General features: G+C 44.1%; 2 protein-coding genes across 4 annotated transcripts; one reads left to right on the forward strand and one right to left on the reverse strand.

The window, feature by feature from the left end:
• Positions 1-355: 355 nt before the first annotated feature.
• Positions 356-8,937, reverse strand: rtn4ip1 (reticulon 4 interacting protein 1). 3 transcript variants are annotated; one of them, XM_056426396.1, is made up of 9 exons: positions 7,728-8,937; positions 7,408-7,556; positions 6,741-6,809; positions 6,363-6,487; positions 5,954-6,002; positions 5,518-5,654; positions 4,559-4,742; positions 1,299-1,391; positions 356-573 (listed from the first exon to the last, which is right to left on the reverse strand). In XM_056426396.1, exons 1-9 carry the CDS (start codon positions 8,008-8,010, stop codon positions 463-465), a joined length of 1,200 nt encoding a protein of 399 aa, XP_056282371.1. In that variant the 5' UTR covers positions 8,011-8,937; the 3' UTR covers positions 356-462. The 3 variants fall into 3 exon arrangements, with proteins under 3 accessions (XP_056282371.1, XP_056282372.1, XP_056282373.1); XM_056426397.1 differs by having other exon boundaries at positions 6,756-6,809; positions 7,728-8,417; XM_056426398.1 differs by having other exon boundaries at positions 7,408-7,570; positions 7,728-7,801.
• qrsl1 (glutaminyl-tRNA amidotransferase subunit QRSL1) lies at positions 8,387-14,432 on the forward strand. The gene is made up of 11 exons (XM_056426395.1): positions 8,387-8,466; positions 9,000-9,159; positions 9,247-9,345; positions 9,420-9,516; positions 9,617-9,778; positions 9,880-10,055; positions 10,629-10,741; positions 12,446-12,638; positions 12,746-12,863; positions 13,028-13,233; positions 13,646-14,432. Exons 1-11 carry the CDS (start codon positions 8,443-8,445, stop codon positions 13,879-13,881), a joined length of 1,584 nt encoding a protein of 527 aa, XP_056282370.1. The 5' UTR covers positions 8,387-8,442; the 3' UTR covers positions 13,882-14,432.
• Positions 14,433-14,683: the final 251 nt, after the last annotated feature.

Here is a 14,683-nt window from a genome sequence, read left to right on the forward strand (position 1 = left end):
AAAGTTGGCTTGCTTCTCGAAGATGAGCTAGACGTTTGTTATATTTCAGATCTTTCTTTGACAATAGATCGATTACATTTCACTTTTCAGACTCCAGAGATATACAATTACATGACTCCACTTCCCCTGAGTGGTTTACAGATATGCCGTGTGGAAGATTAACACGAGAACGGCCATACGGTTGCGTCAACGCTTCTCTAAAACAGATTTAAAAAGAATGTAAACCACCATGAGGGTATAGGATTTGTTTTATAATAATTAGTTTAAGCTAGGTGTAACTGTGTATGTGGGAATACTTTTATTATATATGGACACACTTTACTAATTGCTCCTTTAAAAAAAAAAATATCACAGATTTTTTTTAATCAGATCATTTTATTTTCCAAGCCAGTAGAAAAAAAAGCCAAACATACAAAAACATCTTTACACACACATTTCTAGACGGTGCTATACGTCTTCTCTCTATTTTCTGATCTGCACCACTGTCTTTCCACGAGCATGACCTTTCTCCATCCTCTCAAAGGCCTGAGGAACCTCGGAGAAGCCGAAGGTGTCCTCCACCACAGCCCGAATCTGATAGGGAGCAAATAGAGGTCAGCCAGAGGTCAAATGAGCCCTGTTTCTCAACTATAGTGTAGTACAGTATCAGTGAGGGAAGATGATGCTTTCATTTATAAAAATTAACCTTGGGCATGTTTGTGCAGAAGCTAAAGTGAGTAACTTCATGAGATAGAAGGGTGTCATCTGCATAGAGAGTGATAATCCCTGTTTACCGGCACTATAACACAATGTAACCACAACACAGTGTCAACAATCATTTGTTGAAGTCAGCAGAAAGTAGCTCCAATGAACACTGGTAAACTTTGTGTTCCCTAATGTTTCTAGAAAGGGATGTTTCACTAGAAACTTTTGAGAGGAGTTAAATTCCTCTCGTTGGCATTGGTGAAAGACATCGGTCCAACCATCTAATCTAAATGGCCAGATACCACTCGGGAGAGGCGAGAACATTTTTATTCCACTTGTTTATTGGTTATTTGGGTGGATTACATGCTTGAATCGTGCTAATCAATAGATATCTTTAGCCGCTTTGCTCCTAATATTTTCACTGGAAAAATGTGAGCGTCAGGCCGCAGCTGTGCGATGGCCACAGATATTTAATAAAGCCCAAAACAAGACAGTGAAGCTTCAAGTCAAAAGAGCCCACTTCATCCCCTGATGTGCACGTGGCGATACGCTGACTGCTGTCAGTTCATTGCCTGTCCCTTAAGACGGTTTAGAGAACACATCTGGTACTGTACCTGTCCTGCATCCACCATTTCCATTATTTCATCCAAGGCGGGACCACTCGGTGCAAAGAACCCCCAGCGGTAGTGAACGCCTTTGGCGAGGTGCTACAAGGAAACAGGAGAGAAAAGGCATGGTGGGAAATTAACACCCGTCTCATTGTGCGCAGAGCGGACACTTTACTGTTGACCGTTTACAGGACGGAAGACGAGTTGAACTGATCGCGTTACTGCGAGATATCTGGAATCTACTTCTCTGAAACTCATCTTTTTAACACTCATTGAACCCACGGCCCCCTGCTGTGAGGCGACAGTGCTAGCCCCTACACGGTACGCCTGTGTCTATGTACACCATGTACACCACTGAAATGATATGGTCACGAATTTCAATGAGCTTTGTGAGCTGAAAGAGGCGTACTTTTTTTTTTTGCAGTAGCAACTCGTTAGTTCTTATTGTAAAGGATACACTAATAAGAGTCATAACCATGCGTCTGCAGTCTGAGCTAGTGGACTGATAGATAAGTCTCAGAGTCGTCTTCATTACCTTCGCATTGAAAATGCGGAAGGTTATGTTTTGATCGCCGTGTATTTATTTATTTATTTGTATGCGTGTTACTCGCATAACTCAAAAAGTATTAAACCGAATCGCATAAAATTTGGTGGGATGATTGGTTATTATCCGGGGACCATTTGATTAGATTTTGGGATCGATCGGGTCAAAGGTCAAGGTCATGAAAAGGTCAATATCTTCTTGAATCACATGAAATTTGGTGGGATGATTGGTTATTATCCGGGGACCATTTGATTAGATTTTGGGATTGATCGGGTCAAAGGTCAAGGTCAAGAAAAGGTCAACATCTTCTTTTTACCATAGCGCGGTCAATTTCTATCCAATTGGCATCAACTAATGCCAACATGTTCATAATTCAATGCCCAATCTTGTGATATGCGAAGGTATGCGCTCTGCCGTTCTACTTCTATGGTATAATGAAACAAAAACATGCAGCTGCTACCCAGGTTTTAATCCTACAGCTAAATGGTGTTGTGTGGAAAGTCACTCCTCCTGGGTGCAGCATAGCAGCATAGTCAATGAAAGGGAAAGTTTCTGTGGGGCTGTCCCGGCCCGTCACAATCCACGCTCCTTTTCTTCAGCTTCCTGTTCATGAGTAATTCATGAGAAGCTCAGCGGCTCTGTGAGGTGGCACTTCGGTATAGAGGCCAAACACAACCCATATTATCACCTTGTGAGGTTGTTATGGGGCAAATGTCTTTGTGCCTCCTGCCACTGTGGCCCCGCCCTCCCCCCCTCCTGCTGTCTCATGGATTGTGGAGGTCTGGATCGTTGTCCATGCCTAATACTTAATTATTCACACACTCGGTCATATTCATTGAATGTGTTGTAACTCTGTAACGCTGTTCTTCTGGTCACATGACATCTATTCTTCTGTCCATCCTGGAGGGGTCCTCCTCTGTTGTTCTCCTGAAGGGTTCTTCACTTCCTTTCCCCGTGAAAGTTTTTTTTCTCCATTTACTTGGGAGTTTTTCCTGATCCGATGTGAGGTCGAAGGTCAGGGATGTCGTATGTGTACAGATTGTAAAGCCCTCTGAGGCAAATTTTTAATTTGGGGCTATTTAAAATAAACTGAATATAATGTTGGATAATATTAGTTAACTCCAATATTCTCACTCGGCTGATGATGATTTAGCCTCATGGGGCAACAAAGAATATTTTTAGCGTTCCGGTGTTGCCATCGGATATCCGAGCCTTCCTCCTCTGTGCGCCGGTCATTGAGTTGAGGACAACCAGGCGTTTTAAAAGCTATTAAACCGATTAGAAAGCAGGCCATAGCCGGCAGGTTGCATTCCGGCTAACGCGTTCCACCTCCTTTGCTCTCCATGAGGACCGTTTACCTGCAAGCACCCAAAGCCCACTCAAACATGATTGGTCCACACGACTCAGACTAGGAATACCAGAACGCTTTCCGTTTTGGTCTCCACCAGCTCCTGAGAAAGTTAATATGACATGATAAACAGTCGGGAAGTTCCCCACACGTTACTTCCTCCTCACGTCCCGTTTCAGGTGGAATAGAATACTTAATGGTATGGAAATCAGTTGCATTACACTGTAATATCCTGTTTGTTTCCACAAACTGAAAATGTGTGACCCATTAACAGAACTTTCCTTTAGAACTTCTGGATACTTGTACATCTAGAGTACATCCTCTTGTTCTCCAGGTTAACCATGTAAAACATGGATGACCTCAACTAATAAACAAAAGGACTCGAGTTCGGCCTTCAGCTGTAACCAATCATTGAACCGAGAAGGAAGAAGAGGTGTTTACACTCTACGAACAACGACTGTGGATTGTGTGGTTAGGACTGAAGAGGAAAGACGGGGTGATGGTACTGCACGGATGTGACACACACACACACACACACACACACACACACACACACACACACACACACACACACACACACACACACACACACACACACACACACACACACACACACACACACACACACACACACACACACACACACACACACAATGATGACAGGATACTGAGCTCTGAGAGGGGGATTCTAAATATGTGCAGACCATAAAACACCATTAATGTTCTGCAAAAGCATGAATGAAGTTAGGAGGTAATCACACTGGTAACGGAAACTAAGAAACACTGTTGCCATGGTGACTGGAAAGATATCGCAAACGCCTGTAAGGTATTGATGAGCAGATCCTTCTGAAGGCAAACGGCTCAAAAGTCAACCGTTTTGTCTTTTTTGGATCCGACTCTCTAATCCGTGTCACTCTAATCACGACCGATCTTTGCATTTTGTTGCTTGTTTTGATAATATTGCAACACAAATATGTAAAAGGGCTTATTTACCCTGCTTTATGGTCTGTTTGACTCTAAATCCACCATAATAATAATAAATCGTGTGGAAAGCCTTCCCAGAGGAACATGTAGGCAGATTAATGCTGATGGTTGTCAAATGAGATGTTCAGCAATTACATACGAGTGTCATCTGCTCTCATCCACACACATTTGGCCATGTAGTGTACGTAAAGGCCACCGAGCAGAACCGAACCATCCGATGACGTTGTGATGTTTTTGCAGGGTCATCTTTAAGACCGAGACTGGCAATAGAAGCGTCCCATATTTCGACCTAAAAGGTCTTTTCCTAGAAGACATCAAAGTAAGACATCTCTGCGCCTCCAACGCCGACTAGCAGCGCGCTGCAGCCCAGTGTTATTCCATCGCGGCTACCTTGAGGACTTTGGAGGCCACCGTGGCGGCGTTCTGCACCATGCCGTCAGCGATGCCTAGCATGTCGGTGTTCTGGAGGAACGGCGTGACCAGGGTGACGAACTTGGCGCCGCACCAAGGTTTGAGCAGAGTCAGCGCCCAGCGCTCCGTGTCCCCCCCGACATTATCCAGGATCAGGTCGAATCTTGAGGAGGGTGGGGGGGGGGGCGGGGTTGTGAAAACGAGAGACACGAGCAAAAGATGAGAAACGAGTGACTCGGCGTTGAAGATTAAAGTCAAATAAAAGGGAGAAGTTGTAGGCGAGGTAATAATAATAAAAAGGGAGATTGAGTCTGAGTGCGATTATGTTATTAAGAGCTCCCACACTAATAAGCCGACCGCAACTCGAGGGACTGGGTTGCCTGGCAACAAGGGCTTGTCCTTGGCTCACACACACATTCATTGTAGAGTTTATGTACATGTAGATGGTTCTGATTTATTTAAATAGAAAAAATAAGTTATACATATATATATATATACAGGTTATCGAATATTAGAGAATATTATTTATTTTTTTTTTTCTTTAAAATATGTTTAAAAATTAAAAAAAAATAATTAGAGATTTTTCTTTATTTTTGAATGACTGTTTACAAAAACCTTTTATTCTTTTAATATCCTATCTCATGACTATAAGCTTAAGAAAAAGAAAAATCTAATCTCTAAAAAAGATTTATTTTGCAAAACAGGTGTAAAAAAATTTAAAGATTTAAAACAAAATAAAACATTGGTCCTGTATATTTAATTTATTAGAAATGTATTAGAAAAATAACAAATATATATATTTAAAAATATATTAATATATATATATTCACATATATACAAATGTATGAGACAAAATTAATTATATTTTTGCATTTGTGCGTGTATATTTTTGCATTTATACACACACGCACACACACATGCACACGCGGTCCTCTCACTTCGCCAGCGAGCCGAGCCGCTCCTCCACGGGCCCGGCGGTGTAGTCCACCACGTGGTCCGCCCCCAGGCCCCGCACAAACAGCTCTGCATTCTGGGAGCAGGTGACGGTCACGTGGGCGCCCCAAGCCTTCAGCATCTGGGCGCAAACAAAAGCATCAGCTGTTTTGTTGTTTCATCGTTAGACGTCCGACGACAAAACAAGGACACGTTTAAGGTTGTCTGTGTGCGAGCAGAGCGTTACCTCATTGTTTGAGAAGCACACAGAATGTACAAATAATGAGACCAAGGGTCACGTCTGTGTAATGGGGGATACAGTGTGTGTGTTGCACCATCTGACACTCAACGGGGGAAAGACACTCTTCATCACACCGTTGTTTATTTCACGATCTGTGTATGATTATATGTTTGATTATCGGCTCTCCATTCATCTCTTACCTGTATAGCAAACGTTCCCACGCCCCCGGACCCTCCGATGATCAAAATCCTGCAGGAAAGAGACAGGAGGGGGGCCGGGGGGGAGCAGACATGCATGATTATTAATGTCGACTACGTTTTCTTCACCACCGTTGTACGGACTCTCCCCTCAATGACATTTGTGTCTTTAAATGCACCGCGAGCCTCAGTGTGTCAATAACGGGGGCTAAGTGGAATAATGGGGGAGATCAAAGACAGGGAGCTTCTATTGGGGTGGAGGGGATTAACAGCCAGTGGAGGTGTGTGTGTGTGTGTGTGTGTGTGTGTGTGTGTGTGTGTGTGTGTGTGTGTGTGTGTGTGTGTGTGTGTGTGTGTGTGTGTGTGTGTGTGTGTGTGTGTGTGTGTGTGTGTGTCTCTTCATCCTCCTCACCGCTTCTTGGCACAGTTGTCCTTGCTGAGCCCACCAGTGTTGACCAGTGCTGACCAGGCGGTTGATGCCACGTAGGGAACGGCTGCTGCCTCTGTGTGGCTCATGGACTTTGGTTTGTGGGATACCTGAACACAACACACGGCGTCGGGACATTTACTTTTGAAACGTAAGAGGTTACAAATGACAAGTCGCCCTTTTCAAAATGTCATCTCAAGTATTATTAACTTTAAAGTACTTTTATAACAAATGTTTCAGACTTAAACATCATGTTCTATCTCCACAGGTGCATAAATCAACATTAAGGAAACCAAACACACAGAAGTGATGTAATAACAAATGTCCACACAGAAAGAGGCGACAACAACAACATCAACATACCTCGTTGGCACTCACCACCACGAACTCAGACAAGCTGCCCTGCTTCCACGGAGGGATGGCCGCCCACACCTGGAGGAGACACTCATCAGACACAGAGCCAAACAGCTGACGTCCACATCGCTGTACAGCAAGTTCACAATCGTTTAGTCCGTGGGAAGCGATGGATCAAATCAAAAGTAGCAGTAATGTCCAACAATGAGTCAGTCTATCGTGGTGGTGACCAAAGAGCAGAGTATGACCTCATGAAGCCAGTTCGCCCTCACGCAAACACACGGGTCATTAAGACTAAACCCAATCGTTAAACACAAGCTTCAATTCAATTCAGTTTCAATTCAGTATATTTTTATAGCCCAATTTCACAAATTACAAATTTGTCTCGGAGTGCTTTACAATCTGTACACATCTCTGTCCCAAAACCTCACATCGGATCAGGAAAAACTCCCAAATAACCCTTCAGGGGGAAAAAAGGGAAGAAACCTTCAGGAGAGCAACAGAGGAGGATCCCTCTCCAGGATGGACAGAAGAATAGATGTCATGTGTACAGAAGGACAGATTATGAAGTGAAATCTAAATATGACTAAACGTGACAAAAAAAATCATGGATATGAGGTGTTTGAGGGGAAGTTGAGGATGAACTGAACAACCGAAAAGAGCTAAAATCATTTACCTCGTCCCACTCCTTGAAGTACTTCACGTCCAGGCCGCACTCCATGATGACCCCGGACAAATCCCTGCCCAGGATGAGGGGGAACTCGTTGCCGGAATTGACGTTCAGAGGGTCTCTCTTCATCGACAGGCTCCTGGCCCCGTAGCCATCTAGTGAGGAGAGTCTCAGATTGCACATCATATCGAAGTCAAATACTTAAGGTGTTTTAGAACGTGAAATTGTACTTACTAAAACTTGTTTTTATATATATATATATATATATATATATATAGCCTCTGACACTGGTCCTGCCAATGTCAACATGCGCACTTGTCACTCACCTCTCATGCGGACGTCCAGCGGGTTCAGGCCCGCTGAATGCACTCGGACGATGACCTCATTGGGGTAGTTGATGACGGGGAAATTGGCGTTTCTGGTGAACCTCAACGGACCATGGCTTCCGTATTTGTCAATGACCCAGGCGGGCATGACCGTCATGCTGCGGTCGGTAGTACTGAACGGTCTATTCTGACTAACATGGCAGCAAACGGCGGTGTTCACGCGTGGTACTTTACTGAGGCGAAACAAGCGCCCGCTGGACACCAAGTGTCTCAAATGACTCATCTTTCAGCACTTTTAAGATTAAATACTGTCCGGTAAACTGGTGGAACTGTACATTAGCAATCCTGTACGGCCACTATACTACGCAGCAGTCAATTGAAGTTATCTATAAGCCACGAACTCCATTCTGTACTACATATGTGTTCTTACATAAACATGCCGTTTCGATAAAAGCTGTAAAATAAATCCAAAGTATAAGGTCAATATAAAACAACGTCCTTTCCCTGAATGTCCGGTTTCCGCAACCGGTGTATTTTAACGGCCCCTCCCACTCCGTCTTCCCACCAATCAGAGCGCTGGTTCTTCAGCGGCCGTCCAATCACAAAACGCGCTGTTCAACGTTGATTGTCGAAACAAACATGGCAGCCCGCTGGTGCCGCAAACCCTGCAAAGGTTGTTGTTAATTTGAGAGGTTGTCACACACTTACTTTAAATATGCTCGGCCTGACGATAAGGGAGGTTAGTACGACTGTTCGCGTGTTCTTAGAGCTCCGTTCTCCGTGTTTGCTGAGAGCAGTCAACAGTCGACTCAGACCTGTTTGTGCTGTCAATTCATAACTAACCTAACGTTAGGAGAAACATGTATGTTCTGATACTTTTACTCCCTAACTGGCATTCGCTAGAACATATTATCTAGCAACAAAACCAAACGTTGTATCTGGTTGTTGTTCTCTCTGCATAACGTGGGACATTGTATTACAGAGTTGTATAGTAGCCATATAACTACGTTGCTCTCTAAAGCTTCTATCGATTAAAAAAAAAAGTACACACTTAAGTTATTGAGTAGTTCATTTATAAAGAGATATATTTTTTACTGAGACGTAGGAGTAGGTTTATTTAGGCTTAGTACAAAGTACTATCACATAGATGTCAGTATTGGAAGAATTACCCCATCCAGATATAAGACTTTTTGAAAGGAATGCTTTTCCTCCTACTTTTCCTACTATAACAAGTCAAATGGTCTCTTGAGTAACAGGATAACTCATCTCCAGGTGTCTGCGGCGCTCCGAGAGGGGAGAATCTCTCCAACGGAGCTTTGCAGGAATTGCCTGAACCGCATCAAGAAAACACAGCATCTTAATGCTTACATCGCCGTCACGGAGGAGCTGGCCCTGAAGCAGGCTGCAGAAGCAGAAGCTAGACTGCGGCGAGGTGTGTGTGCTCTGCGTGAGCCTGTATTCCCACACAGCCTATGCTCCAGAGTCGTGGGTGTTACTGATCTTCCTTTTTGGTCTTCAGGTGCACCCAAAGGTCCTCTGGATGGAATCCCCTTTGCAGTCAAGGACAACTTCTGCACAGAACAAATCAAGACCACATGTGCTTCCAGGATGCTTCAAGGTCCGCTGGAACCTCAGGGATAGGTAGCGTGTCTCGTATGTTCTGATGATAACACATCGTTACTTGTGCTACAGACTACACCCCACCCTTCAATGCTACAGTGGTGCAGAAGCTTTTAGACCAAGGGGCTGTCCTCATGGGGAAGACCAACATGGATGAGTTTGCTATGGGGTAAGGCCGTTGTTCTCATTGAAAGAGACTTAGTTTGTTTGTTTTTTAAATATATAAGATTACCGGTTGTCATCGTCTTATTTATACGTTTGTCTCTCAGTGCGGGCAGTACCGACGGGGCTTTTGGCCCAGTGAGAAACCCCTGGAGCTATGCTGCTCCCTACAGAGAGAGGACAGGGGCAGCGCCCGACTCCGACTGGGTCGTCACTGGAGGAAGTTCCGGAGGAAGTGCTGCCGCCGTGGCCTCGCTCACCAGCTACCTGTGAGGGGAACACATTCACTGGAGCTGGAAGAAGAAAAGAAAAACGACTTCAAAATGGTGTTCACAAATCCTAATGTACTGTTCTGTTAATTACTTGGCAGGGCTCTGGGTTCAGACACAGGTGGTTCGACCCGTAACCCCGGAGCACTGTGTGGTGTTGTGGCCCTGAAGCCCACTTACGGTCTGCTGTCCAGACATGGTCTCATCCCCCTGGTCAACTCCATGGACGTCCCCGGCATTATGACCCGCAGTGTCAGCGATGCAGCCATCGTGTTGGGTAGGAAACTCTCCATGACCCGTCATTGGATGAATGTTGAGCGTCATCTTGGTTCGATTAGATGAGATATTCCTTTATTAGTCTCACAGTGGGGACATTGCAGGATCACAGCAACGGGTGCACATTAGAGTATTGATAAAAGATACAAATAAAATATAAAATACAATAACAATATTAAATATACAGTGGAATAAAAAATATATATACAAGGTAATGAGTAAAGTGAATTTTCAGCAGGCTAAAGTGTCCAGGATAAAGTGTTGAGTGTGTTACGGTTTTTTGTGGTCTACTGCAGTTTGTTGTGCAGCCTGACAGCAGCAGGAAGGAAGGACTTGTGGTACTTGTTATTCTACATACCTCTTTGAATTCAGTGGGACTTAAATAGAGCACGAGATAGTCCACATGCACAATTCTCAACCTGCCATGTAAACAATGCACAATTTAACATGTTTTAAAGAACTATCCACGTAAGGGAAAGAAGATGGGACATCAGTGTTGCAGTTCCATATTGTTCTTCATTTGTCATCTTGGGATCAAACGATGGACCTGACCGGTCTGAGGCGCGTCACACAGGTATCCTCCAAGGCCAGGATACGCGGGACTCGACAACAACTGCTGCTCCCTCATCGCTGACGGAGCTACCCGAACACTTTGATGTCAAGAACATCTGTGTCGGCATTCCTCAGGTGAGTTTAGCTTTTCTTTTATGTTTGGTTCTGAAATATACAAATCTTTTTTTTATTCTTTTCCTAAATGGGAGCTGTTAGTAACTTTAAGTTTTGTTGTAAATATAAAAGGCTCGAAGAATACTGCAATCTTCAAGCTGTCGGACACAAAACGTATGATGCCGAACAGACCTGCATTGTGTTATGTATAAAAAGTAGTGCTGTGAAAAATAACGCGTTAACTCAGTTAATTCAATTACAGGTTTAACTAGTTTTTTTTTTTTTTACGCATTTAACGCATGCGCAGAATGAGCTTCCAATCCGTCTGTTGTTGGTCGTCGGGACGAAAAAAAAGTCACTTGCAAAATGAGCTTCCAATACACCACTTCAATCTGAACTCTGTCCGCTCTCATGCAGACGGTCTGTTCATCGGTAATGATCCTTCCGCAGGTTCACCTCCGGAAACCTTGTTACGACTTTTACTTCCTGTAGATCAGGGTCTCAACACGTCGATCGCGACCTGCCAGTCGATCGCGGCGTAGTGTTGGTAGATCGCATGACATTAAAAGATTGGCCCGCCCCTGACATGTTCTCTAGAGCACGCCTTTGTTCTTTTATTAAACTAAACGTCTGTTGTTGATCGATCTCCACAGCAGCATGTCATTTCTGTCTCTTCGCGTTGCGTTAACACTTATCGATCTCCGTCTCGCGCCACAGAGCTCCGTGCGCGCATCGACCGAGCAAAAAAGTCACTTGTCAATCTGTCCACCTGTCCGGGCCGGTGAGGTTTCAGCTTTGCAGCGGTGTCCCGCCGTCCCTTTCATCACGGCCCAGTTCATGAAGAAAACCCACACAGTCAGTTTGCCTCAGCAGCTGCTAGAGGAAGACTAGAGGCCTTTAGATTGTATCATGGTGGAGTTAATGGTTGACAAACAAGAGAAAAATGTTCTGTTTAACCCTCCTGTTACCTTTACATTTACTAACATATTTTACCCTCGGGGTCAATTTGACCCCAGCAATTAAAACCTCCAGAAAATTATTAGAATTAATATTGCTTCCCAAGTTTAAGTGTGAGGTACTTTATGTTTGTTTGTTGACTACCCAAATAGCCCTTTAAATAAATAAAAAAGTTGATATTTCTTCTATGTTTGACACAGTGAAAAACAGCCTGGGGTCAAATTGATCCCAAAGAACACCGACATTAAACATTGAATGGGGTCAAATTGACCCGAAAGGTAACAGGAGCGTTAAACATTCTGTTTAGGATGAAGATGTATTAATGTTCCATATGGAAGAAAACTGCTAAATAACTGCTGAGTTGCAGCACCATTGTATAGAAGAATGTATAAATGTATATATCCGTCTTTTGTCATAAATCTCTATGTTCTCACAAAATATACCGAGAATATCGGTAATATGTGATTAATCATGATTAATCCACAAAAACCTGTGATTAACCCGATTAAAAATTTTAATAGTTTCAAGTCAACAATTTGAAAAACGGAACGAAACAAACCATTATTTTTGTTTAACGAAACCCTAAAAATCACCAATTTGACTGGAGAAGATACTGTTGGTATAAATATTTAAAAAATGTATTCGACAAAATTAATTATATTTTTGCATTTGTGTGTGTGTCTATATATTTGTGCATTTATATATACACACACACACACACACACATGCATTGATTCCCTTGTCTTCCCTGTGGTGAATGCATGTCAGGAGTACCATGCCCCGGGCCTGTCTGAGGAGACTCTAGCACAGTGGAGTCGTGTTGCTGACATGTTTGAGAGGGCGGGGGCGCGGGTGAAGCGGGTCTCCCTCCCCCACACCCAGCACTCCATTGTGTGCTACCACGTCCTGTGCCACGCGGAGGTGGCATCAAACATGGCCCGCTTTGACGGCCTAGAATACGGTACGCGACCAGTGCATGGCGCGTGAAGGCTGCACCGGGGAGCATTCCACGCGCAGGGCGCTCCATCGTTAGATCGATCGCCACTGAAACCGTCTCTCTTCTGTCAGGCCATCGTAGCGACGAGGACAGCTCGACGGACGCCATGTACGCCTCGAGCCGGCACGAGGGCTTCAACGATGTCGTGCGAGGGAGGATACTGTCCGGGAACTACTTCCTGCTCAAGCAGTAAGGCGACATCAAAGCTGCTTCCTTCTGATGGGGAACTAAACACCAGTTTAGTGTCCCACTTTGTTGTTTTCACCTTTTTTCCTTCACCTTTTTGGGCACTTTGCCAAGTTAACACACAAAGCATGACCTGTCTTCATCCCCGGCCTCGTTCTTTCCCCAAGGAACTACGAGCACTACTTTGTGAAGGCCCAGCGAGTGCGCCGGCTGATCGCAGACGATTTCAAGCGTGCGTTTGCCTCCGGCGTCGACGTGCTGCTGACGCCCACCACCCTGGCCGACGCGGCCCGGTACTCCGACTTCACGCAGGAAGACAACCGGACCCGCAGCGCGCAGGAAGACGTCTTCACGCAGCCGGTCAACATGGCAGGTACAGAGAGCACAAAGGAAGGGTGGGAGGATTCAGGAACTTGGATATTCAACACACAATGAACCAAAAACCTTTCACACACAACTTCTTCCGTGTAGTCGCTGGTTCTTACTTTGCATCCTATAAAGAAAGGCTCTTTGGATCACTAATGCTCGAGTGAAACTCAAAATGGGGAAATTAGTATTTAACTTCTCTTTTTTTGCTTCTGACGGCAAAGGTAACCCTAACCTGGACAACACACTATCCTCATTTCAGCTCAGACAGAAGTGTCCTTTCAAGGAATGTGTATGGTGTTTACATTCATCATTCTCCAAACTAACATCTAACTGACCTTGAGATCCTAATCATTACCTTTTTCCCCTCGAACTTTCCTTCAACTCCTGTTTTTCGTCTTTGTTTTACTTCGCCCCAGGTCTGCCCGCCGTTTCTGTGCCAACTGCGTTATCAAGCCGGGGCCTTCCCATTGGGCTACAGCTCATAGGCCCTGCCCTGCAGGACAAGAAGTTGCTCTGCGTCGCCCAATGGATGGAGCAGAGGGTCGGGTTCCCCTCCATTAGTGACGGTGGAGAAGAGAGCGGACTTGTGGACACAAGGGAACCCACTGTTGACAGAGTCACACATGATAGACTTAATTACAACACGGGATAGCGTCACCGCTCAACAACACGCATCATCATTTAAGTGCAGGGACATTATGTTGAATCTGTGACCTGCTGCGCCTGTGTGTTATCTATCTGTAGCCGGCGCCATTAAACTCATGCAAGACCGGGCATTTATTGATACTGAGTTTTATTATTCGTCATTATCCATGCGTAGATACATTTACGATTTCTTGTGAAATTGAAATGTGTCCAGTAGTTTGTTTTAAGACCTGCTAAACTCAAAACATTCCCATTGGCTTCAGCTCTTCTGTTTAGTGCGAGTTACACCTGCTGAACATCAGTATGCTGCTGACATGGGTGTGGACTGTAGCATTCAATTCTAAAATTAACAATTCTTGGAAAAAAAAGTATTTTAAGTACATTTGTACATCAGGTCAAAGCAAATAAAGATATCGCTGTGTACACTTTATGCTTTTGAAGAAATTCTTATACTTCTTCTGTTTCATGACGCTCTAGAATTTCTCTCCAAATCTCCACATAACTGCCAATTACTGCAGATATTTTGTCGTATTTATCAAAAATAAATTAGCAAATGCATCTTTTTCTGCAAGTGTGTGTCTGTGTGCGTTAAAAAATAAGAAGTTTAAATTGCAGAGGAGTTGGGTAACGACCCAGCATGACCAAGCACCAGCAGACTCTTTTGGCTCCAGCTGATACTTTCTCTGAAATACTTAAACTGTCCCCCATTAAACTGATCTAAAGTAAACAGACCTAAACTAAGATGCTGAGGACTCCAACAGATTCACACATAGGATCAATATTTTTCTAGACTTTTACAGTTTTATTTA

This window comes from Pseudoliparis swirei, chromosome 11, assembly GCF_029220125.1.
Source record: "Pseudoliparis swirei isolate HS2019 ecotype Mariana Trench chromosome 11, NWPU_hadal_v1, whole genome shotgun sequence".
NCBI classification, from domain to species: Eukaryota; Metazoa; Chordata; class Actinopteri; order Perciformes; family Liparidae; genus Pseudoliparis; species Pseudoliparis swirei.